The 27,438-nt window shown below is 36.6% G+C and overlaps 1 protein-coding gene across 3 annotated transcripts in view; it reads right to left on the bottom strand.

Annotated features, from left to right (window-relative positions):
• The window catches only part of Elk (Eag-like K[+] channel), a 112,703-nt gene that overhangs the window by 61,617 nt on the left and 23,648 nt on the right, over positions 1–27,438 (bottom strand). For 2 of the 3 annotated variants that reach the window (XM_069042984.1, XM_069042986.1), the window contains exon 2: positions 5,152–5,255. In XM_069042984.1, coding sequence (XP_068899085.1) covers positions 5,152–5,255 — 104 coding nt within the window. Of the gene's footprint in view, positions 1–5,151; positions 5,256–21,557; positions 21,839–27,438 lie in introns of those variants that run through there. The other variant, XM_069042985.1, reaches the window with a different exon arrangement.

Below are 27,438 nucleotides of genomic sequence, written 5' to 3'. Positions count from 1 at the left end.
GTGAGATAAAAATAATTCACAGGGTAAGAAACGTATAAATAGTGGCAAATTATTTACTTCCATTTTTTGAAGAGTCTTTTTGCAGAGGAGTAACAAAAGCAAGAGTTGATCTTGGGCGTAGGTGTGATGATTTTAGTTGAGGTGGAAGTGAAATAGAAGAATACTTGAATGTTCAAACGTAACGTTTTCTAAAAGAACGAAAAGACAATGTAAGTGTATTAGAAAAAAAATTGAAGGAATGCAAATCTGGGAAATAGTGATTCGAATTTTGGATGAAAAGAAAGACAACAGCAACAACAGGAATTCAAAAATCACTTAACAAATACTTAGCATAAAGCTAAGAAGCTACTAAAAGAGTAAAATATTTAAAAAATATTATTAATAAACGACCAAAAGATAAATTCGAATTTTGAAATATGTAAATGGGAAAGGCAAAACATCTGAACATAAAAAAATTGCAGCTGTCAGTAAAAAATTCCTTATATGTCTTAGTTCAGAAACTAACAAAGATTAGTCAAATAGATTGCCAAAAAAAGAAAAATGCCAATTAGATTAAAAAAAAAAAAAATTCAGGAAAATGAACTAAATAAAAAGAGAATTCCAGCATAGCTACATAAAAATAAATTACTAAACAATGAGATTACATTTTCAAAAATTATGGAAAGAAAATCATGAAAAAAAAACGATCTACGAAAAATTGACAAACGAAATGGAAGAAAATATGTATTTAGTGAAGAAAAGTTTACGCATCGAAGTTAGGCTGAAGGATCTATATACCACACTGGTTACTTAGTTTACAGGGTGATTCACGTAGCCCGTTCGTTAGAAACTTTCGGATTTCCCAAAATCGTATTAATATGAAAATCGGTAGCCGGCTATAGTCGACTACTCCAAGTTCAAATATGTAATAGTATATTCTGTAAGTGAGAATTTTTACTTTCTATTATTAAAAATGGCGACACTCCCGGAAATACCGGGAATGGACGCCATCTTTATTTTTTAATGGAAATGCCCCATTTTGATTTCATATTTGAATGCTACGTTAAATTTTCAGTTTAGAACGTCCTTCTGTTAACACTTACCTCTCATTTTTTTTGACCTAGGTATGTCATTTTGTTCTCAACAAAGCGGGGTTGCAGGGCTTCATTAAAAAATTTATAACTCCTGAAGGATGGCAAACAAATAATTGATTTCTTTTTACTCAATTCCCAAAAATTTGGCTGAGTTTCTTCGGTATTAGTGACTTTTTTTTTGTTTCATACGCCTACTGCAATTTTTCAAAATCAAAAAATATCGACAACTTAATTTTTTTAAATGGCAACTACCATTCCTGATACTAGATATAAATGTACAATTTAATTTTAAGGTCATTTTTATTAACATTGTGTATGCCTATTTTCAGCCGTTTTGGCATAATTTCAATTTTTTGAATAAAATGTTCTATTTTTGTCAAGCAATTGTTTTATTTGACTGAATATTTTATTCAAAAAATAGAAATTACGCCAAAACTGCCTTATTTGCCCTACGGGTTTTCAGATTCTTGCTTACACTTTTATCTCAAAATAAAAACAACAATTCCAAAAAAAAAAACACCATTCCTCATAGCACATTATTTTGCACCTTCTTTCCTCTCCTTTCGTCCAATATCTGTTTTCTCTCTCCTCATTTCCACATCTAAATCTCGCCATCATTTTTCTTTCTCTTGCACTCTCTTCCCAATTACTTCGGAATTTCCTTTGTCATACACTTCTCATACTTCCTGTTGTATCTGGATTCTTTAATTCTTTCCCTTCTTTCTTGCTTATCTGTGTCTTTGTTCCTTTCACTCAACTCTACATTCATCCATCTTCCTTTTGTTCTCAATCTTTCCACTTCTTCACTACCATACCCGTTTCTCTGATAACATTTCCTTCTCTCCTTCTTTTCCGTGTTTTTTTTTTCTCTCCAGCATTCCATTAGTATCCTGCACTCTTCTCTTCTATCCATTTTCTCTTCAAACTTTGCCGCTTTCTTTCCCGCTTTCACTCTCAGCGTATTCCCCTTATAAGTACTCTTCCCTCACTACGTAACCTGGCATTTGTCTGTTCACTCCTAGCACCCCTGTCAAATATTTTTCTTGTACTTTCTCTACCTCTTCTTGTTCCTTCGATCTCCAGATCTCTGCTCCTTACATCAATATACTCTTTATCATGCTCTCAAACATCATCATTCTCCTCCTGAAATCACCTTCCCACCTACTCTCTCCTATTCCCCAAACACATCCCACCACCTTATTTGCTTTCCTCACTATCTCTCTGATATGTACCTTATCCGTTAACTTGTTCTATTTTCATTTCTTCCCAGTTCCACTCATTCTCTTCACTCTTCCTCTTTCTCTTATTAAACACCATCATTTTCGTCTCCTCAACATACACTCCCTGCTTTTTCTTCCTCACGTACTTTCCCAGGTTCTGGGTTTTCATTTAGTACTATCCCACCTCCACCCGGCGGCACGGCAATTTTGCCGGGGTACATACACTATTACGGATATTACTATCAAGTAATAGTGCAGTGCTTATCAACATAATTACCGGCGTCTCGCCTCCGCATTTTGACTTTGTTGTGTATTATGTTCTGTGTCAATGTTAAGGAACTTCCTCACGATGTGACATGAGTATAATAATATACCTTTTTGAATTTCAACTACCAATGTGTTATCTAAATCCAGAATTTTTAAATTTTTAAAAAGAGATTGCGGTACTATTCCCGTTGTATATATATGTATGTAGTATTCTTACATGTTTTTGTGGCTCTGCGTATTTAACGTGTTTTTGGCATATTTCATTCGTAGTAAAGTTTTATAATTCTCTGTTTTTAAAGCGTTTTTGTGGCCATTCATGTTTTGATTTATTAAAGCTTCCAGAAGTGTCCCTTTCGGGATAGATTTAAGTAAATTATGTAAATAAAAAAAATAGAGGCTGAGGCGGTAGCTCATAAGTTGTTTGTGGTATAACCACAAACGAGTTTTGCCTTGGGTCCATATGGACCCGGATAGTATTTAAGGGTTAGATAAATCCTGGAAAAGTTTTAGGAATACCTAAACATTGATGCTGCCTGCAAATTGAATATTATGTGAACAGACATGACTCACTTTGTTATATCAATTACTATATTGCATTCTAACAAGGAACAACTTTATTCTATCTTTAGATCCACGATACATGAGCCGATCTAATTCTGCAACGATTATCTAAGCTCCAACAAGTTTAAATTAATCTAGAACAGATATCAAGCATGTCTGGAATACCTCGGGACATTCAACAAGAATACATTTTTTGTTCCCCTCATTTTCTCTCTCTACTGTTTTTGAGCAGGAAAATTACACTTTAAACCGATTTCCCACTGCTGCAAACTGCAATTTAGTCCAAACCGCTGCAAAAGCTCGTGGTCTTCCTTAATTCCTGATAAATTGGAGCAGTCATCTGTTTAATGTGACTAGCAACTTGCGCTAATACTTCTAACATGAACAATGTAATATCGAGGGATCACGTTGCATAATTCCAACACCACCACGTCTGAAATTCGATTTGATTTACAAATTGTTTATGCACAGCTTTCGTAATTTGAATGCTGCAAACGATCCCCGAATTTCTTATCCCCCTATAAATTTTGGTTCAACGTTAACTCCCAGTTTACGACGGAAATTAAAGGTTAAAATAATCCATCTCACTATCCACGAAGCTCGTTGAGTGGAATTGAATTGCAGTTAAATTGGATGTCATAAACAGAACGCAACGATAAAGAAACACTTCCAGTAAATAGTTTAAAAATGTAGGCGCCCACGTTATGGATGTCGTAACGTTCCGAACAAATTAACCATCTATTTGTCGATATAATCGAATTGTCTTCGTTCGCGATTAAACACTCGATGGAAATTCAACGCCGATTTAATGGAATTAGAAAATTGAGAGTGAGTGTGGGTTACTGCAGAAGTTGGGAATTCAATGGGCTATTCAACTGGGCCTTTATTAGAACAGAAGCTGTGACGCAAACGCGATGATAGTACCAATACCGAAATAAACCGTTAATTTTATTCAACACTGAAAGTGTGCAAAATTAGATTATACAGAGATTAATCTCAAGCTCCGACAAGCAAATAATCGTCATCGACTGACTTTAACAGCTGTTTAATTAATTGATAATGAATATTCAATTAATCCGTTTTTACGCTCTTGTCATAAACAAAGTGGAAACTGATAATGTTTGCGCAACTTTTGTGTTCGTCGTTATTGCACATTCCATTCATGAACTTTGTTACAGAGATCGTAACAAAGGCAATATTAGGATGGGTGTTGATGAGCCATGGGGCTAAAGGCGGACCTGGAGGAGGCAATAATAATAACGCTGATAATAAAGTGTTGAAGTTTTTAAGAAGAGAATACAGGAAATAAAGGGAATCATAAATTAGAAAATATGTTGAAAATGGGGAAAAGTATAATTTTCTATGAGAATGAAAGAAGAAGAATCATATTACAGGTACAGTGACATTGAATCAAGTTTGGGAAACTGCGTAAATTCAACCATTGCGTACCGAACGCGCTCCCCAGCGCCACCGGTGCTACGACACAATCAGCGCACCGAAGCTTCACTGTTAATTCCGAATCAAAAGCCCCCGCCATGCAAATTCAAAATTACCGCCCCCTCATTCCGAAACATGAATAATTCCAAAACATGAAAAGTTTCATTATAAAATTCGAACAATTTAGCTGCAGGATCACACCAATTCGATCTGTCTCATGCAAATAGGTACAGGACTCGCCCCCACAAACCGCGCGCTTCCGCAGCTCCAAATGAAACATCACCGGTCCTTCATCCCTAAACATTATTAATAGAAATACACACGTCTTGCGCTCAAATCGATCCTGAAACGATGCGCCCACTGAAAAATGGCGCAATATGTCGGCGCTTGATGCAACAGAATGAGAGAGCAACAGGTGGGGTGATTTTCAGCGGATTCCTAACAGTACCAGATGTATGGTGGGACGGAATGATATGTCAACGACAAGAGAAATTTATGGGCGGCGAGGTCAAGGAAGCGAACAATCGGCCTTGAAGTGATAAATACTCGTAGATAAAAGTGGTAAAAATTTGATCGCATCCAATGTAACTTACGTGTTCCATCGAATCTTGTTGCTATGGTATCGAGGAAGGTGTTTTGGGGCGCGAGGAGCCCCTTTCGTGCCGGCATCGGGCCTCGACAACACCGAAATAGGGCCCTGAAAAACAGAACATTTCAGAATTGGAGCTATTCACAAGTTAAACAATGCAGTGCAATATAAATATTATCGGAAGTCGAAAACTGGACCATCTACTTTGTGCTATAGTCATCTTGAGTAAATAGAGTGAGCCGAGATATAAATAGCTAAACGAGGTGTAGAAAGTAGAAAAAATAAATGTGGGGATGCGAGGCGGTCGGTGGTGGAAAGCGAGAAAAGAAAATGAAAAATTAAAATGTAAATTAGGGTGTTTTAGAGATGGCGAGAATTTGATAGGATTACGGGGCCAGGGCCCCAAAGCGAGATAAATTTTTCTTTTTAGTTGCGACACCCACATCTGAGAGTTTGAATGAGTATTTAACTAGTGCTCGTCCAAACAATGCGTCCCGTGTAAATATCGTTACACGTGTAAGATCCGTGTTACATGCCCCGGTTGGTCCAACTCCTTGAACTAATCCTTTGGTTTGGAAAAAATCGAGAAATCGCTTTTTAAAAGTCGGCTTTGTCCGACGCGAAATGAAAACGAATAAATATGGGGGAGTTGAGAGGAATTATTCAGATGTTATTTGAAAAAAGTGAGATTTAGAAAATCCCAATGAGCGGGCTGGCTCGTTTATTTACGAGAGAAATAATGTCAGGTTTAATATTTCAGAGACTAGACCGGTTGTTACCCTTAACAAATTGGGTAATTTCGGAGGGTGATAAAAACTGAAAACGGAAAATGTTATGAATATCAAAGGTGGAAAAATAGATTCGTTCTACCGTGAAGGTTTAAATTTTGCAAAATAGTGAACGTCATAAACACAGTAAATATTACATAAACAAATGGGAGATAAAAATTTATTGGACTGTAAATCTGACGCCGCTAGTGCCACTAATGCTGACGACGGTTCAATGATTTTATGGCCAAGGTATGGCCGACTGCTTCGTTCAAATGTCATTCGATACATAAAAATAAACAGGAGAAAGAAAAGAAGTTGCGGAGCAGTTTCACCCTTCGAGGGACGTTGTAGGTCGAGCAATTACAAAAAAGTAGCTTCTTTCATTTTTTGAGAATAAAAACCGCATAAGTAGTGTGCTGAGAATTTCTTATCTCGTTGCGTTCAAATTTTAAACGCTGTCAGTTGCCATACCAGTAATAGTAAATTATTGAATGTGCATGTAATGGCGGCTATTACTCACGAAATGAAATGTAATCATAATCATCCGAGTGACTAATAGCCATTACATGCGAGCAAAATCCGATACTTTTCAACGCCATACAAATTTCATCATTAACTATGACATTTTGAACTAAGCTGTGTAATAATGACTAATGAGATACAATAAGGAATGTATTATTATTTTTGTTCGACATTGTCAGAATTTGAGAATTTTTTCCTGTGTGAACGAATTTTGATAAATGTCACAAATTGTCATAACGAAACGTCAAGCTAATTTTAAAGATTTTAAGCGATTTGGAGAATATAATTCAACGAGTTTGTGTGTAAATTGGGCTCTTTATGACATGAGTAGGCCAGTATAAAATAAAGAGCCCAATTTACACACAGACTCATTGAATAATAATATGTATACTATTTCACGCGAGTAGACAAAGCGTATTTATTCTAAAATGAAAGTTACTGTACTTTATAAGAATTTCATTTTTCGTTCAATACTTTTCTTAAATTGGGTGATAATGGATAAGTATGGCAACTATGTACGAAAATGTATGTGGCAACTGTGTGGGTAGGATAGAGGTGACATTTGTTTGACAGTTCATAGTCACGCAAATTTGAAAATTGTTAAATCAATGTACAATGGTATAAAAAAAATCAAATGCACGCTTATGAAATGTCATACAAATATAGATTACATATTCATTTTTATTATGTATTGTTTTTTCCGTTTCACAAAATAAAAGAATATGCAAATACGAAAAAATATTACTTTTACTATTAAAAAAAAGCGGATACGCACTTCACTTGACCAACTAGTAAATCTTCTAAAAACTATAAAAGTTAAATAAACCTCACTGGTTTCTGTTATTGGTTAATAATGCTTTGTTACACTTTTACTTTAACAGAGTAAAGTAATAAAGTTACTATTTCATGAAAATACGAGTACATCTTTCTAATTTTTAGTGAAACACACAGTATATTACACGATTTTATCCAGGTATATTATAAACGTGGATAAAAGTAAAAACTTCGGAATATCGTAAAAATGAAAGTGGGCAACAACTGAGTGGTCTGAAAGAGAAGACATAAAATATTAAATGAGTTATATACCAGATACGTAAAATACAATAGTATATTGTTATACGAGTTGTACAAAACAGTCTATTGTTGAACGAGAGGGTTTAGAGCACGACGAACGCAGTGAGGATTGTTTGTGATTTTGTTTTGGAAAGAGAAAAACAATTAAGATGAAGTAAAACATTTAAAACAAATGAAATGCCTTGAATTGAAAAGTAGTGTAAGAGAATGGAAGTTCATTTTCCATAAATTCTTATAACACAACAGTACCTGAACAAAAAACATCAAGCCCCCTGCTGTGATTTGTGCATCTTTTTGTCAGTGCAGGCAAAACTGATTACTTGTGCTTTGAATTTTATTGTTCCAAAAAATATATGGTCAAGAGCGGCTATAATTTTTTTTTTTTTTCAAAAACGTATGACTTAACTTGGGTCATACACCATGAACTGTTATGAGGTAACAATTAGAGGTGTGCATCTGCTTCAACACCAAGATAAAAAATAATTTTGGTTCCTATGCGAATGAGTCGCCGTTACTATAATGTCCATGTTGTAGGTATTGTGCAAAATCATTCTATTTCCCAAATTCGAACTTATGTGAATCTTAATCCTTAGCCATGTGAAGTAATATAACGCTGCACCACGCGTCATTTTTCACTTGTGCTCTTAACCATAAATTATTTTAAATTTGCGGTATAATATTTTTTGTACTCATAGCTTCGAAGTAGGTATTTCCCGGTTATCCTCGAAATGCGGGAAAACATTTTTTACGCACCTCGATGCTTTTTACTTTGTAACAGAAACTAGGGTAAATTGGTTTGTAGGTCGGTATTAAATGACGTAAGACAGACGGAAACGTCAATTCACTTTAAATTCCCTTCGGTCGTGCTGCAAACAAAGTGCTCGCACGGGAAATTTATCTTCCCGTATACGTTAAGTAAATAACTATTATGGATATATCGGAAGAAATGAAAATACAAATGAAAAAAAGTCATTTAATAAAAAACAGCATACATATTTGTCGAGGGGATAGAAAACCTGTAAACATTATACTGTCATTTATACTTCCTGTTAAAATACCATAAAATATAATAAAACAACTATGATTGTCACTGCAACTCCGTATAAATTCGACAACCGTATTTTATATCAATCCCCTCATCCACCATTTTACGACCGTTTTTATACCCTTCGTACTCTTCATTATATTTAACCAATTTAGATTTCAACTCATTCGGCTTAGATCGATCCGTCGAGAGATATTATTTGAGCAGATGGGCTCTGCTCTTAATGCATCACATCACATAATTCGTCCGAGGTAATCAGATTCCCGGTTCCAGGATATTGGCTTGGCCAAGTTAACAGCTTAATAAGCTTTCGCACGATGTCATTTTATTTAACATAATCCAACCAGAACTCTTAACTCAGCGTAATTACCTTAATCCGAAAAGCATTAATCCGGGGAACCCAATTTTATCAGAGATATCCTCGTATGTTATTCGAACGTGTTTGCCTTCGACAATTCATCATTCTCCGTGTTACAGGTCAAACACGGAGAGCAAATAACAGAGGGAATATTTTTTGGCCTTTGCCGTCCCTTAACATCCTCGATATTCGCTTTTACGTCTGCGGAATAAGCCATAAAAATGATAGATAGCAGTGTCGCCTATTCAGATAATTGAAAAGATACTCGCCATACAAATATTGTCCGGTTCGCGGAAGAAGAAGAATCGAGGGAGGTAAAAGGATCGATGGAACAAGGGCTGCGACTATTTTGATGCGAATTATTTTTAACCCCGTCCCCGGACTAGGCTAATTACGAGATTGCAAATTAAATGGCACAGGTCGCGATCCTTGCGGAAGAGAGAGGACCGCGTAATCCTTTGAAGGTGTATCGTTCATCCACCCCTCGAGACCTAGCAGGTGGTGCGCGAATATCTTTAAAGCCATCGCTATAATTGGGACAATTTAGTTTTGATTGAGACACTCAGACTAATTCCGTTTAGGAGCCGTGCCGATGGCGCTTGATGCTATTGGATTAACAATACACGACGAATCGCTCCTAAACTGTTCTTAATCGATACGATAAAATCCCGTGCTCATTTGAGTGTTAGATTGTTCCGGATTAATTGGAAATCTGACTAAAACCCAGAAAGTTAAACGATACTCGAGAGCCAGCAATCAGGAATATGCAAAGCGCGACAGGACTAAGCTTTTAAACGTTTGCCAAAATCGAAAGCTTTGGCACTTAACACCTGTTTGAGCGTGTCATCAGTGTCACGGCGAAAAATGGATAGTCCTGAATGCCGAAACATCGACGTCATCTGAACGGTGAAGGAATGTTGCGCCTCCGGGAGGAATTTAAAATCATCAAATTTTTCTCTCCACCTTCCACAAAAAATATTTCAATACGTAGGAATAGGTGTAAAATGCGATCAGAATGCAGAGACATTTTCCAGCACAGAAAATTAGTAAACACAACTAAAAAGCACACAAAAGGACGTTGCTCGAAGCCGAAAGAGTAAACTGCACAAGTGATTAATTCTTATTTTCAAATTCTTAAAATTTCCACACCCTTCAGGTTTTTCAGACTGCCAAAGAAATAAGTTTCAAGGAGAAGTTGGAGTTTTAAATGAAACCAAACCGGACCTATACCTCGTTCACAATGTAGAGTAATAAAATCACGTTATCTGCCTGCTGGCTCAGCATTGGACAAGACTAGATAGAGAACTATAAAAGACCGAGAGTCTGCAAATAAATCTCCGGTAAGTTCATTTCTGTAAAACTTTGCTAGTGTCATACAGTCAATCTTAGTGCGTCATTTGTTTAGTTATAATAATAATAATAATAATAAAATTTTATTTTTATAAATAACACAATAAAATTTTATTATTAAAAAAAATATATAATAAAATTTTATTTTTATAAAAAACACAATGATTTCTGGGGGATTCCTGGTTTGGCAACGATAGCGAGCAGACGTGGAAAAAGTTCAGCGATAACAAACGTAAACAACGACGAGTGAGTGAGAGGTGATAAGCAGAAGGCAGCGGGCAAGAAAGAGAGGAAAGCAAGGAAAGAAAGCAGCAAGAGAGAAAGAGAAGAGGGTAGGATGTCGGAAGAAGGCCTGAACCCATTCAGAAAGAGTTCCAGAACCAAAAGATCCCCAAGTAGAAGAGAAGAAGGAAATTAAAGCAAAGAAAGAGAGAAGAAAATAGAAACCGTGTTTAGAGAGATAAGAGAGGATATGGCGGGAATAGTAGAGGGAGCAAAGTATGAAGAAAGGAATTACCGACAGTGAGAGAGAAGAAGGGAGAGCAGGAAAGAGAGGACATGCCGAAATCGTCAGAAGTAAGGTAGGACGCCTAAAGAAGGCAAGAACCCACTCAGAAATAGTTCCAAAACGAGAATATCACCAAATAGAAGCGAAGAAGAAAATCAAAGCACGGAAATTGATAAGGAAATGAAAACGACCATGATTAGAGAAATAAGAGAGGAGATCAAAACATTAAGAAAGGAATTAGCAGCAGTGAGAGAGGAGAATGGGGAGCTAAGGAAAGAATTAGCGACAGTGAGAGAGGAGATGAGAGGAAGAAAAAAAAAAGGGCAGGCGGAGAAGGCAGATTGGATGAAAAGGATGAAAATGAGAGAGGAAAAGATGGAACAAAGAGAAAAGAACGAGAGGAAGAATAATGGTATAATAACTGGAATAGGGGCAATAAGTGGAAATGTAGAGAGGGGGTGGAAGAATGGTTAGAAAGGGAGATAGGGGTGAAAGTGAATGTAAAGCAAGCATTTAAAATAAATAAAGATAAGATGATACTGGGAAAAATAGAAAGTTGAGAGAAAAGGAAGAACATTATGCTAAATAAGAGTAAGTTGAAGGAAAAAAAAGATGAGAGGATGTATATAGATGACGATTTGACAAAAGAAGAAAGGGAAACACAAAAGAAGTTGGCCAGAGAAGAGAGCGATAGAGGAAAAAGGGTGAAAATAGGATACAGGAAAATACAGATAAACGGGGAGTGGTTTAGATGGGATGAGAGAGAGGAGAAACTGAAGAAAAATTTCTAGGAGAAGGAGAGAAGAAGAAGACAACCCGGCGAGAAAATGTACAAGGAGAAGGTGAATAAAAAGGTAGAGGGACAAAGACACGGATAAGTAAGGGAGAATAGAGAGAATAAGAAAATCGAAGTACAATAGGGAGGGCAGAGAGTGTGTATGAGAGACAAAAATGATGGCGAGATTCAGAGGTGGGAACGAGGAGAGAGAGAGAACAGGAATGGGACGGAAGGAGAAGAGAGAAGGTGCAGGAGGTGACGCGAGGACAGTGAGACGATCGAACACATGCGGCGAAATGAGAGAGAGGGAGAGAAGGGAACGGAGAGAAATATGGAGCGAAGACAGCAGGGAGATGGATGAAAGAGAAATGGAAGAGGAAAGAAAGAATAGACAACGAGAGGAGTGGGGGAGAGTAATAAAAATCTTGTTTTTTGGAATGGATATATTTTATCTTTGTATGAAATTGTAAACAGAAATCAGAAAGCCCGTAGGGCAAATAAAGCTCATATACAGGGTGTTTTTGAAATGCATGCACAAATTTTAACCACAAGCCACTGGCTTCATGTAGAACTCGGAAAAAATATCTAAAAAAAAAAATAATATGACATTTATTTATTGAGCTACAATTTTTTAAAATTGCTTTTAGTTTTCTACGTTGTCCTACAACCTGGTAAAATTTCGGCACATTTTAAAAATACACCCTGTATATCATGTTTTATAAAATGTATGCCAATGCGAAGTAACCTATAGGAAATATGCTTTAAAACAAGGAAACCGCATTGGTGTACGTTTTATAAAATATGATATACAGGGTGTATTTTTAAAATGTGCCGAAATTTTACCTACGAGGTTGTTTGACAACGTAGAAGACTAAAAGCAATTAAAAAAAATTGTAGCTCAAAAAATAAATGTCATTTTATTTTTTGACATAGAATTTTTTAGATATTTTTTCCGAGTTCTACATGAAGCCAGTAGCTCGTGGTTAAAATTTGTGGACGCATTTCAAAAACACCCTGTATAATAAACACAAATCTGTAATTTCACATAACCTATGTTACGCCACTGAAGTCTACTTCTTAGATGACTCGCAATGAGAGGCGGAGCCTCCTCGCCCATTGATCAGGGTGACATGCACGTGATTACTCTATTACGTAAGTGAACAGAGTATACAAAACGGAGACAATATCCTCCGAGTTCCTTGACGCTGAAAACATGACTCGGTTGATTTTCAGCGTGTAAATTCCAGTTTTTTTGGCTCCCGCTGTGATACATCTCCCGTCTGGAGCGATATCGACGCCCTCCCTATCGTCTGGCAGAAAAATGATAAATAGCCCTCTCCACACCTTGCGTTCTTGCACCCTTCCTCACCCCTTTGCAGACTCTCCAAATCACGTGCAGGGCCGCATCTCAATGCGAAAATAAAGATGCAAAAAACGTGGACCTGCTGACAATTATCTCCGTCTTTTTTGAATCCTCCCGAAAACTCGCCGATGACACTTCAAGTGGCAACCTCATCACCGGCAAAATAATTGCTTACACAACTTGTTTGGTGGGGAATTTCATTATCGCACGACACTCAAAATTCTCCAAAATTAAATTTGTCTTGAGGCGGGCTGTCAAGCGAAAGGCAATTTTTGTCTAGGAGCAGAGATCCACGGACAGAATCTACTCCTCCAGGATTTAATCAAATAGCGTCCCAATCTACTAAAATAGCATCGGCGTCCTTACACATAATCTACTTAACTTCCAAACAGTTGTAACGATCAATATCGTTTAGTTCGTTGTTTTTTTTTTGTTACAAAGCTCCGGACACTCTATTAGACCTCTCTTTTGTGCCGAATAAAACACTTTTCTCGTGTCGGATGGCCTCGGCTTTGCTGCTCAACGAACAGGATGAACATTTAATTACTCGTAAATAATCCGTAACTAATTCATTTCGGAGGGTTTTGATAAATGTAGCGTCGGAAAGACGCCTCAGCATTGAAATGAATTCTGGCTCCTCCGGTGGCAGACCTTGCAAGCAAAATAATATTTGCAGCGAGTATTATTAAAATACAACTGCTTACACTACCCACCGTTTATTTTTCTTGCTAATGTATTTTTAGATGAAAACTTGTGTACAAAATAAAAAATATTCCAGGGAACGCTTCTGGGGCTCCGTTTCTGGTCTATCCAGAGACGCGAACAAAAACTAACCGTTACTTAGCTAATTAAGAAAAAATAAAAATAACTTTATCCCCACAGGCGCAGACTTGAACCACAGAGAGCAACTTCCACTAAAGTTCGAGCTCATAAAGACCTCTCAAACTCTCATTATGTGTCGGGGTCGAAGGAAAATATTTTCTTATTTGTAAGAGAATTTTAAAAACGCAACAGAAAAACTACCTCTTCCACCCAAACATGTGGCTCATAAATTATGTTCTGAAAGGTCCTTGACTCGGGGGTGATTTTTACGGTCCCACAGGCGAGACGGGGACAGTGTAGCTTTGGCAGCTGGAACCGACGGGCTGTCCAAGGTAGGAGTACGAGAGTGACGGCAGGTGAATAGTCTGTGACCCGGGAGTGGTGCAGTGAATTAGGCTTGTGCTAGCCGGTGATACAGTTACCAGGTGTGTCGGTAACTGGGTGATAGCAGGTTTGTGCAACCTGGGCTATGATGTCAGTACCACCAATGCGCTAAAACCTCTGGCAGATACCATGGTATAATTCCTGAGCACCGGATGTCCGGGTGAGGCATCTTTGGCTCATGACACGGCTCGGCCGTTGACTGGGCGCGTCTTGTCGAGACGGCCAGTGGTGACAACCAAATGTAACAGATCATACGTGCTTGATTAACGGTTGTGAGGTAACCCCGGCTCTCCTGTACTGAGGGAGCACAGTATCGTATGGAAGTGGGTTGTAGGCTCACACGCTGGCCGTGGCGGTCTTCTTCTGTGGAGACCGCGGGCGGGCCGTGCATCCCAAACTGCACACGGGGCTGTTACAGGTACTACTAGAACATCCAACGCAATCCCGGAACGTAGCGCTCTGAAGACGACGCCCGTGGTTCGAGCCCCTCATCATGATCGGGCTAGGGGGAGGAATCCCCCGGGTGAGTCACTGTATGACCTTGATTCGCGACAGATGTGTCAGGTGTTTATCATTTCCATGTTTGTACCGTCCCATTGAGCAACCCGAGTCCGGACCTGTGCTTTACCGCTTGAATGACTGAATGAGGTGGAGGTGAGTCCGATTGTAGATTATCGTATGACTGTAGCTGAGATTGTCTAATTTAATGTGTATCGATGAGTCTGATCGATTAATTATCAAATATTGAGGGATAACGCCCTTGGGCAAAAACCAAGTCTTACATATTACTCTCCCCTTTACAGTCCTGTTGCTGCAACCCGGACTCATGAATAAAATCGAGGGGCCTGATTGCGGTGATTGCTCAGATTCGTGCGGTCTAGACCGCCGCCCCACAGACGATCTCCGGGTGATGTCGCCCCTTTAAAATGCATCCCTTGTCATTTGCATCCATTTTATGACGACTCCAACTGCCACAGACTCGCTTTCTATCCCTAGGGAGTTCTTGTCATCAGCGGGATGAAATCCGACATGTCTGGAGTAAGTCGCATAAAACATGCAAAACAGTTTTATTTACACGTTATTAAAGTGTGCCGGAAGCATGGAGTTCGTCTGGGGAGGTCAAGTGGCACAACGATTTTTATCAGACGAATGATGAAAGAGTGTGATTTTATTGGATGAAAAACTGAAGCTCTGTTCGGGATTTGCGCCCTTTGAAGTTAACTGTGCAAAACCAAAATCACGTGACATTTAATCCCTTTGAATCTATGCTAATACGCCACCCTCGCACAATAACATTCGGGTTTAGGTCCTCGCCCCAGCGTTATTGTTCGATTTCTCCCAATTAATTACTAGAGATTAAAATTTTTCTGATAGGATGACCTTACTGGTACTGGTACCAGGTATAAGTGTTGGATTTTCTCATGGGCTATGAGGCATATCTGCTCAAACGACGAATATCAGTCTCAAGTAGGCACTACAATTTTCAGTTTTCAGTTATCGCTCCGCCTTTGCGCAGATATTTCGAAGGTCACAGCCCATGAGAGAATCCAATACGTCTACTCTATGATAACATTTCCCTCAAATGAATTCTAGGAGTTGCATAATTCATCGGGTTTGCTAAAACTCGCATCCCTCTAATACGTTAATTAAAAGTTTTCGCGAGTTGTGATATCATCCCCTGGTCCTACTCTGCTTTCATTCGCCCCAAATTTTTTTGCATTATTCGGCGAATGATTTTTCAATTAGAGTAATTTGTGTTGGCGCATGAAATTATGCATCGGTGTTGATTGAAACGGGAAGAATTAATTCAGAATTTGACATAAAAATATTCGAAATGGGCGAACATCAAAGCAGGATAATTTGCGCTTGTTTTGTGTTTAATCTGCGGTCCGTCCGTCAATCACATTTTTACATTAAAGTTCATTTGCAAATTGTACGAATTAATCACGGCGTCTTCACTCGACATGTGTTTACCGCGATCCCGTTGGTTACTAACTCAATCAAGCCAAAATTAGTTGATCCTGATTTTTCTCACTTGTCCCCATAAAAATCAAATGATGACAGATTGACTGGTAAATTATCTTCGCGCAACACTATCAATCAGCGCATCCCGAACGTTAATGCTGAAGCGGTGGGATGATTTTTTTTTCTGATAAGACTCCCGCTAATCTGGCTCTTTTTCAAACATCATAAAACTTGGGTGATTTAGGCTTCGACACGTGTGCGTCTTTAGAGAAATGAAGAGAGGAAGTGGCATTTCGGATTAGGAGGTGGCGTGAGATTTCGATACGCCTTTGGAATTTAAGTGGCAATAAAGTGAGACCGAGATTATTAAAATTTTGGTAGTAAATGATGCATCGCTTCGCCTGGTTTAATCACAAATTAAAACTTAAGCGTTCATAACTTGACCCATAGCTCGCTAATAATAGTTGCCAATTACAAAATAGCCAACGGAAAGGGGGTACTCAGAGTAAAGAGAGACATCTGGTGCGGCGGAAAGTTGCCAGTAACAAAGGAAATGCAATTTTCCACAAAATGGAGCGTTTTGACCGTTCCGATGCACCTTTCCCGGGAGACGCATTTTGTGGCGTGCAATGCAGCACGTTTGAAGTTTTATAGCAGTGCAGCAACGAGTCTGAAACCATTAATTTTTCATTTTCTAGTACTGGTTTTAGGTGGGTAATAAATCATCGTTAACTCTCTATCGTATTTATAAATCAGGAGGCCCCAGCGAATTATTTTCCCCAAAGACGCAAAGATTCAGGAAGTGATTTTTTCACCCGAAAAAACATTTCATAAGAACATTTTGGTGAAAATATTCCTGTGTTTGACAAATTGACCAGACAGTAATTTTTTGCAAGAAATAAAGAGATCATGAAATTATTAAAAAAGCAAATCTTTTCGGCAGTGGAAATTTATGGAGTTCGCTTGTGTGAAAAAACGACTGAAAAAATTAAATCGCATCAAAGCCAGAATAAAATCAGTGTTGTGCAGAAATAAAATACTATTTTGTTCAAAGGAGGCCCAACATAAAACAGTTTTTTTCAATTCTAGCACAAAAACAATGATTTAACACAACTCCGTTTTTACAGTGTCAAATAAAAAGGTAGACGATTTTATCGAACCCAATGAAGTTCTTTACGTCGGTAATAATTATTTACATTAGAGTACGGTAGGGGTATTTTACAGCGCGAAAGCTAGTTTCGAGGCGAAGCCGAGTGCCTCATCAGTTGGAGCGCTGTAAAATACTTACCGTACGACATTTGTATTAGACTTTTCTGGTGACCAAATGGACCAAATGTTTTATTTTGCACTTTTGCAGATTTTTGTGAAATAATAAATGTCAACATTTTTGACATACAGAACTGACAACCCGATATTTGCATGTTCCCTATTTGATTATGATTATTTATTAGTCAATAAAAATTAAAGAAACACATTTATTGGAAAAATAATACATACATGTAAATGTGTTTTTTTACACTAAAGTAACGTATGGACACTTTAATTTTAAAGTACCTGTAAAAAGAGAAAATTAACCGTGCGTGCCACCGATGTTGAAAATATCCCCCAGAAATTTACAACATCCGTCGGGAAATCGCAGTTACCTAAAGTGAAAGGTAATGGTGGGTTTACCAGTTAAGGAATCCGAAAAAAGTATTTGCCGGAATAGTAATCTTACCCAGTTGTTTTTTGAGTAAACTGAATCAGGAAAGAACTCATTTTGAGCAAACCTAAGAACTATATTTTGACGAAAGTCAGTCACACAAAGAAAATATATAAAAACACTCATCCTCTATCCTGAACTTTTCAAATTATTTATGTTTGAGAAATAAATCTTGATCTTGGGACATCATCATAAACAAAGTAGTTCATAAAACGATTCTCCGAAGTGATATTTTTGTCGACCAAAAGTAGATCTTAAGACTATCAGATCATTAGACACACCAGACCAGACAAAAAATGTTCTACGAATCGACAAAATCTTTCCACTCAACTTTTAAATGCTTTCAATCTTCGTATCTACATTTTGTTAGTACTTTTCACCTCTCTCATTGTCCTGATCGCGCGTTTGCGGTATTCCCATTAATTCCCAACTAACCACGCTCCTGACGAGTTAATTTCTTAGACACGTAGTTCTCCACTCCTCCCGTGTGGGGTTATTGTTACCCTTGCGCGTGGCGCCTCCCTCGATAATGGCTCTCGCAACAACGAAACGACCATCGAGCGTATAAAGAGCAGGGAAAGCATCACGAAGACGGGTACAGGTGGGACGACGTCGTGAAAACGACACACCAGAGACTCCTCCAAGAAATTATGCGCCAACTTTACATATACAGGGTCGCGTCGATAAATCAATCATCTCCGCGGATAACGACGTCCGACGTCTGCAAACTGGCCTCCTACGACCGGAGATCAAACTCACGGGAGACATCCAAGTCGACGCGGACGTGACAAGGAATGACAAGGGTCAGGACTCGCAGCTGGTCCTGCCAGCGTTTTGGCACGTCGGGGCTAATGTGGCCCTCACGGTTTCGGATTTATTCTGGTTTACGGTGATTTTTATAGATTATCGAGTAGGTATACAAAGCAGAAATTCAAAATGTTTGAGTAATAAATTTACGGTGGCACTAGTAAGTAAAATATTTATTAAAAATCGAAACGATTTCTAGGAAAGATTTAATTTTGGGATTGCGTTATTCAATTGTTTCTTTCGGCAGCAAACAAGAACGTGGAGCAATAACAGAATGTACAACAGTGTAAAATTAAAATATTCACGGTTGCCAATTGTTGAAGTTTTTTAAGGCGATTTAAATAGATTTGATTATTCAATATTTATTTAACGCAACTGGAAATCATTTTGTCAGCGATTTGGTACTAAATATAAATATTTATATATTTCTGTTTCGATAAATGATAATTAAAATCGAGTTAGCCCACAAAAAATAGCCCAAACTCACTGATTAAATATGAGGCAGTGAACAAAAATAGGGAAATAAGAGTTAAGTGTTAAGTATGTTTCAACTCAAATACTGAATAGCAGAAGGTCTTTTTGTGCTTCCCCCAGTTGGCGACCTCGACTTCGTCTCGGTCTTCAGTCTCTGGGCTTAGCATAAAAAGACTCACTTCTACTCTTAATGATATAATCTACTATTTTTTTATTTTATTCAACTTTACAAAAATGTAGTTTAGTAGAAAAAACTTATTCGAGTAATATCCTCAGTCGGAAATTACATTTTCTCATAAGTTTTTCAAGTAGGACTGCAGAAAACTAAGTTAAACTTTTAAACAGATTATTTTTTAAGGATTATAATGACTTCAGAGACTTCAAAGTTTAGTCAGTCTAAACTAAAAACAGTGCATAATATGTTCACAATGTAAAGAGATTATTCTGAAAGCTTTCAGTCTAAATAGATTTTTTTATTAACTTTTTTCTCTTAGAAAAAAAAAACAAAAATATAATTTGCAGCTTAGCGAATAATTTCAATCAATTGAAAAAGATCTTTAAATTCAAACGTGATAAAAATAATTTAAGTCAGCTTTTGAACGAGCCAACCTTTATTAAATTATCTAAAAAAATATATACAGGGTGTCTCAAAATTCGCGAATTCTGGATTCAGAGCGTGGTAGGGAAGGACCCAGTGGAGCTCGAAAAATACTTAGAAAAAAAATTCGCTCTTCCTGAAGAAGATATAAGCACTTTAATTTTGTTATACTATTCTACCTACGTTGCCGTTCCATTTTAAAGAAAAATTACAAAAATTTAAGATTTTTTTACTCCAAAGTAAATCTATTCTTCAAAAAATTGTTTTACGTTATTATTTTCCACAATCATCTACACCATAAATAACAACAAACACTGAACTTTTCAGCCTGTATTTGAAGAAAACGCATTTCAAAGAGTACACCTTCAGACCAATGTATCTTTGTGGGGGGAGTCCCGATTTTTTTTTTATTTCCATATTTGGACTACTGAAGTGATCTCCTACAGCGCTCTGAATTCAGAATTCGCGAATTTTGAGACACCCTGTATGTTTGTTTGCCGAGCATTGAATCATTTTCCACACTTTACATTTTATTAGGTGAATACGGAATAGTTTTAATTTAACTTGGAAACTTAAAATAAATAAGAATTTAGAATAACTTCCGCCTGCACTGGAAATTAGAAGAAGCAATTTATACGAAGCATAAAAATTTTATTGCGGTCGTTAAGCTCCGGTTAACTTCAAGCAGCAACATCTCGGAAGTGAATCGCCAAAGAAAACTAAATTCTCCACTAATTTACTCCAATCGAGAAACTAATAAAATTTGGTTGCATTGAAGAGTATATCGCATAGGTTTCTTTTGCAGGAAAAAGTCATAAGCAAAGCGCGCTTCGTATTAAATATTCAAGATGTGACCATCTAACGCGTGAGCTTTTGCTTTATAAACCTCAAAAAGCTTCAGGTCTAATCTGGATTCGTGTCACAACACAGCACACAATTTTCAAGTCAACCGAAAAAGGCATCACACACATAACTTAATTAAATCATTCAGGCGACAAATAAAACATTGGGGAATATTCCAGGAAATAAAATTAAATGCGACTGTCGATCTGAGTGAGTGGCAACCCCCGGGAAATATTTATCAAATAAATCTGGAGCGCTTTATGAGAGCATCAGATTAAAAAATTCGTTTCATATTCGGATTAGTCCCGGACAAGAAACAAGTTTTTTAAAAGGACTAGATCCGATTTTAATTGCGTTGGAATTTTACAGCCAGCCACTCAATTACGCAAATTATCCTTGAAGTCCTTTAATTAGCCGGTCCATCGATAAGCGACGCGCAGTCACAAAATATTAAACCTTAGTGACGAATTTACATTAAATCAAGCGGTGCACACAAGTTTACTTCCGAGGTACATAAAATGGGTCTATTTAAAGAAATTCATGTAAACTAGAGGCGTGTGTTTGCAACTATCTACAAGTGTACTCAACGAATTTCCCCACCGGTCTTGAACCACAAATTTATACAAAAGCACTCCATCAAGGTTAAAGCATCGTTTTAAAATTTTAATAAGCTCATTTGAATTTGATCGGGGACCCGCCGAATAAATTAAGGTGTTAAAGAAGATTAATTATTAGTGGGCTTTATTATTAATTCAGGGAAAAATCCCTCCGATGCGAATTTTTAATACCCTTGTGATTGCAAATATTGAAAGCTGGCAAATCCCGTCCGCGTATTAAAGGGTTGTTAAATCTGCTTAGATACATCCTGTGGGTTTTCCCAGGCCAGATAAACATCCCGCAACTTTTATACCTGGAACATCGGCTCCAACCCTTCCCAAGGATCAAAACAAAAAAATCCTTGATTAAAATCAAATCCGGAGCCGGAGTAAGAGCGGCGCGCAACAGGTACGCAAGCTGGAAATGCGAAAGAAAAGTCTTTGTACTTACTGTGTCCTAGGGAAGTTCTGGAAAACTACATCACTCTAACGACGTCTTTTGCGGGATGAGGCGCTTAACAGCCTAATTAAAAAAATCGCAAGCTTTACAGTTGCATTTTATTGATCGGGTCCGGTGAAAAATGTGCGTGTTTGTTTATTATTGTTGGCAAAAAAAATTTATTAAACAATTTTTGTACAGTTTGATTTTTTAATTGCACACTTATACTCGCGAAGTCCGACTCGTGGAACTGCACGGCGGTGCGAATGTGCGGCCAGAATTCCCGACGAGTGAAGCTGTCGTTTCCCGGGAATATCTCCTGTGGGATACGCTTGCGCAAGGACTATACCAGAGCGTCCCCATTCCCGGATTTTCCCGTAGTATTTAATACAAATTATCGTAGGTAATGTGAAGATTGCCACTTTCATGTTTATACGGTCTCGACACTTTGATTGTGTCTGACAGATTAAAGATCAAAGCTTTGCAGACTTAACCCAACAACTAACGAGATGATATTAAAAGCTCGAGAAAACGTAATTAATATTCTCGATTGTTGAAAATCTTCCGATATCCTCTCTTCTGCAAAACATAAATTCGTACCGATTGCCTCGGATTACTCCGTCTCAGATCAATCGTCTTTTAATAAAGTCTCGGGTAACTAATTAATCACACCAATCAGTTTACTGCGTCGTCAGGATTTATATAATATCAGGAGGAAACCCACCCTCCGTTTTATTACTCGGTTTGCGCCTAAATTGGGGAAAGGGAATAATCTGTGTCACTCACACCTGACTGATGAGTGGTAAAAGGTCAACATCCCTAACGCGGATTCTTACGCAACCCTGGTTAAAAAAAATAAAACTTGAAAATAACATGTTTGTTTATCAAATGAATTAGAAACAAAAAAGAAAAAGGCAGAAAAAATATTTTGTAAATAAGAAGGAAAGAAATATTTTTCTTAGTCTTAGTGGTTCACAAAACTCAGATAATAATTTGTAAATCGTTAACTAAACGCCAAATACGATGCTTTAACAATAACAGTTTTTATGCTTTTTAATTTGCAATGTCTTATCGAGCCTTATAGTCTAAGATCCCACCGTATGATTTCTACGTTTATCTGTTTTTTAATCAAAATACCATTATTATAGATAATTATGAATAGAGAATAGAGTAATATGTTTCTGCAGGGTTGCCTATCAAAATATGGCCGCAAGTATTTTTTAATTAAAATTAAATTAATTAATTTTTTCCAAACAGTTTCGTTCACTTGTTTTTTACATAAATTATAATTCATTTCAAAGAGAGATGTGTAAAGAACTTGAAAAGTTTGGGTTGCCATTTCTCAGTTGGCCGCAACCCCTTGGCAACCGGGTGTAAACATGTACCTCTCTGTTTAATTTATAACTTCATAACGTATCCTCATAAATTATATATCAAATTAAAGCTAATTTTTTTCTCTACACGATGGAATACACCGTGCATCAGATAAGGATGCATTGTGGGTGGTTAAAATAAAAATGACGCTATCTAATTGAGCAAAAATGATGTGAAGTTGACAACTGAGAAATGGCAACCAAAACTTTTCAAGTTCTTTACACATCTCTCTTTGAAATGAATTATAATTTATCTTAAAAACAAGTGAACGACACTGTTTGGAAAAAAATTATTTATTTAATTTTAATTAAAAAATACTTGCGGCCATATTTTGATAGGCAACCCGGCAGAAACGTATTTCTCTACTCATAATTATCTATAAAAATTGTATTTTGATTAAAAAACAGATGAACGTAGAAATCATGCAGTGGGATCTCGTACTATTACTAGGTTTCGTGAATGAGTAGTTCAAGGGAAAAAGAGAGAATGAGACAGGTAGTGACAAGACAAAAATCAAAACAAATAGGACAAAAACGATGAAAATTCTTTAAAGAGTAATAATGATTTCTCAGAAAATGGAATCCAAATTAAAACTATGTATATTTTTTGAAAACTTTTTAACAGAAATACAATAATATTGAAACAAAATAACGGAAGAAAGGAAAAAATATATAGGTATAACGTATAACCAATAAAATGAAGACATAGAGAAGGTAGCATCAGATTTGTAAACAAAGATCCAGAAGTACAAGAATAAAAAAATGTAGGCAAGTTTATACCAGTATGCAAAATATGCAAAAATCAAACAAATGAATCAGCGTAAGAAAAAAAGACACTAATATCAGCAAAAACAAGAAACTCTGTTAACAAAATAATATCATCTAAAAAATTACAATATCCAAATAGTATACATATTCTTATACGAGTTTTATAAGACGCTTGATTGTGACACGAGTAGTCACAGCGCGTCTTTTAAAACGAGTGTAATACACTATTGTGACACTATTTTTAGTTTCACAATAGTATATTAAAAGACAAGTTTCATAAGACCAGTCTTGAAGCACGAATTCAAGATTAAAAAACGAGTGGCGTAGCCACGAGTTATTTTAAAGAATGAGTGCTTCAAGGTCTTATGAAACGAGTTTTTTATACCATTTTTTGTAATTTGTCCTTTTTAAGCCATTTTTAAACAAAAATGTTTACTTTCCGCGATTTAGGGATTTTTGTGTCGGTTGGTAATGCCTTAATTTTAAAAGTGAAAATTTGATCAAGCCTTCAAAGTCGCCTTTTGTTTTATCCAAATTCTGTCACAAAACACGAATATGGAAGATAATCTTTCATGTACGCCCACTGAACTACGTGAAATTGCCAAAAATACGGTCGCGAATTTGTTGCCTGATAAATCCGGATAAATAATTCTTTGCACATTTTGTAATTTAAACTGACACGCATGATGGATCAAGCTTTGCCAACCTAAAAATTTTCGTAAAATGTTCCGTGAAATAATGGCTATAAAGACATCCCAAATGATGACGTCGCGTTCGTTAATATGTCTATTACAGAATCAAAATGGAGGCAAATTACAAAAAATACTCTTTATGACACCAAATTAGAAAAAAAAATTAATTGTCCGAAACTAATTTCGAATCATAAAAATAGTAAAAACAGTTTTGACCCACAACTTCTTTCTTGTAAAGTCGAATAATAAAAATTAAAAAAAATTTCTTCAAACGTCCGTAAATTATGACATTATACGGCTGCATTGATAATGCTAAAGTGTCACTTCATTGTCATGGCATCTAACGAGCTGACCAGCGTCCGTGAAGTTATTATCTCCGCTGATGAGCGGCTGTGAAGTAACGAGCTATCTTAATTTATCAGTCCACCCAATCTCCTACCTGGTTTCTTAACATTTCTTAAATAATTTGTTGTGAAGGTTTGAAGAAAAAATAGTATATGTTGTTTATGTGCTTTGGCTGGTTTGTCTGCCTTACTGTGTTCGGCAGCCAAGCTACTAGCCGCAGCACATAAAACTCCATTTTTGCTCCTCATAACATAATATACCTAGAATTTATTGTGCCAAAAATGATTTTTTTATTGTCACACCATCAAACCATAATTTTTGTTGACTGTTGTTTTCTTGAACCAAGATTATTTCTATAACATTTTATCAGATATCCTCCCCTTCTTTGCGCCCTTGCGTCAACATCACTTTCGTAATAAACAAGTTTTAATTACCAATTTTAATGCGGACTAAGTGAAAAGCTAAAGGGTGAAATATGTCCGAAAATGAGATTCGCTAACTTGTAGATTACTAATTAGTTATAGCATATAGTTTGGGAACTCGATAAGAAATTCCGCTTTCTGCACATGATTTCGTTGCTTCCTATTATCGCACAGTTTGCATTAAAATAACAAAGGAATTTTGCGTTGACATTTTTTCCAGCCCTTTTCGTCCCAAAATACAGAGTGTTTTAACTTCCAACTGAATCCACGTATGTGTGCTTATCGATTAATAAATCCTCAGATAACGTATGATGTGCAGTGAAATAAATCCTGGTAATACTTTCCAAACGCAGACGGCTCAATGCTATTGATAGATTATTTAAAAACGAGACAAAAAAACCCAAACCATTGTCTAGTGATGACGGAGCGCCAAAGTGAATGCTTATTGTTGATACCAAGATAATATGTATTTTTGGAAACATAAACATTTCACGTTAATGGTAATGCTATCAAAAACATGGACAGTGTCTGCACACTGAAATCAACAACGTACGTAATTATTACAAAGCTCGGGTCCGTAATGAAGAGCTTCTGTCAATTAAGTGCTATTTACGACTAATTAACGAACAGTGAGTACCACACCAACATTAGAGTACGGTAATTTAGATTTACGATTAAGGAATTAGAAACCTAAATCTAAGCAAGAGAAATTACAAATAATAGCTATTTGTGCAATAAGTTAGGAAATGTAATTTTTTTTCGTATTACTCGTAGGCATGGGATGTATGGAAAAAATGGATTTCCTACGTATTGCACACATGATTTTTTCTACTGGAGTTTGGAAAAATAAATTAAACTTGGATATTTTCAATTTTCTATAATTATGTATTTATAAATTAAAAAGTTGGAATCACAATTGTTCTGTTTTCGTTACTATAGAGAAACAATTTTGTTTATGAAAAATTGGGAAGGCGTTTAAGTTATTAAAAATGTCTGATACAAGTGAATATTGAAGAATCGGCTGCGTTAGCTGTTGAGTCTGTATTACCAGTGAAATCAAAGGAAAAATATGAAAATGCTTATCGGCAATTTGATGATTGGTGTAAAGAAAAACGGGTGAAAGAGATCAATGAAGAAGCGTTGCTTGCCTATTTTCAGCAAAAATCCAAAGTCTATAAAAGTTCTACATTATGGAGCATTTACTCACTCGATGCTGAGAACAACATTATCCGTGAAGAAAAATATCGATATAAAATAGTTTTTCCATTATCATTGAATTTTAGTGGTTTTTGTTCACTGAAAATAGTGAGCAAAGATGGCAATTGAATCACTAGTGAAAAAATAATATTTTCTCACTAGTGAGCAAAGTGAATGTTTAATCAATTAATTAATTTTAATATGGAACGATAAGAAGTAGAAAATAGTTACGTTCGAAAAATGTTTGGTGCGTTGTTCTTCGTTCAATGTGCTTGTTCCTTCTTCGCGAATCCCACCTTTTGAGCAACATTTACCTTAGCAATAAAGTCTCATTCATGGCGTAATAAGCAAAATGTTGCCAAAATACATAAAATCCACCTATTATGAAAAGGATAACACCCACAGAAATTAAACATGTGGGCGAATATCCTGAGCAATGGCATCGTAAACCCTTTGTGCTTCCACATTTGTCTAACTAGGAATATGTATTATTACAACAGTTCACCTACGGAAATTATTGAAAATGAGGAAAGTTTGGATGGAAATTCAATAACAAGATCACACACCCCTTTATTGTAGGTACTCCTCCAACATCAAATATTTCTCTAAAGTATTGACGATAGAGTGTAGGGAATTAACATGCCAGCAAGATCACCCGACATGACATCGATTAAGTTTGTTGGTCTTCGATTTAGGTATATCGTTCCTTTTTTGAACATTTTTGTTTTCCTTTGGATTTGGATTTTTTATTTTTATATTTATTTAAGCATTTTCAATCCCTCTCTTTTACGGTCAAAGCCAACGCAACTTTATTGTATGTTTATTGTGCTAATGTTCTTGATTCATTAATGAAATTATTATCTGGCTTTATTCAATTTTCATAGCTTTGCAGCCATTACCAAGTATTGCGTTCACTGTAGCCGTAAATTCAATAAAATAATTTAATTCAAACATAAAATGCATTCACGTTGTTTTGGCATAAGGGGAGGCCATGGGAATTTTCCATTTAATTTGGTAGTAAAGCTGCCTGTTGAATTACATTATGTTTTTCTAAGTTTGAGGTTATAAATAGCGTCAATGTCTAGTGCATTGTTGT

The sequence above is a fragment of the Tenebrio molitor genome, chromosome 3, assembly GCF_963966145.1.
Source record: "Tenebrio molitor chromosome 3, icTenMoli1.1, whole genome shotgun sequence".
Classification (NCBI taxonomy): Eukaryota; Metazoa; Arthropoda; class Insecta; order Coleoptera; family Tenebrionidae; genus Tenebrio; species Tenebrio molitor.
Note: the sequence above shows the minus strand (reverse complement) of the source record. Positions and strands in the feature narration are given on the sequence as shown.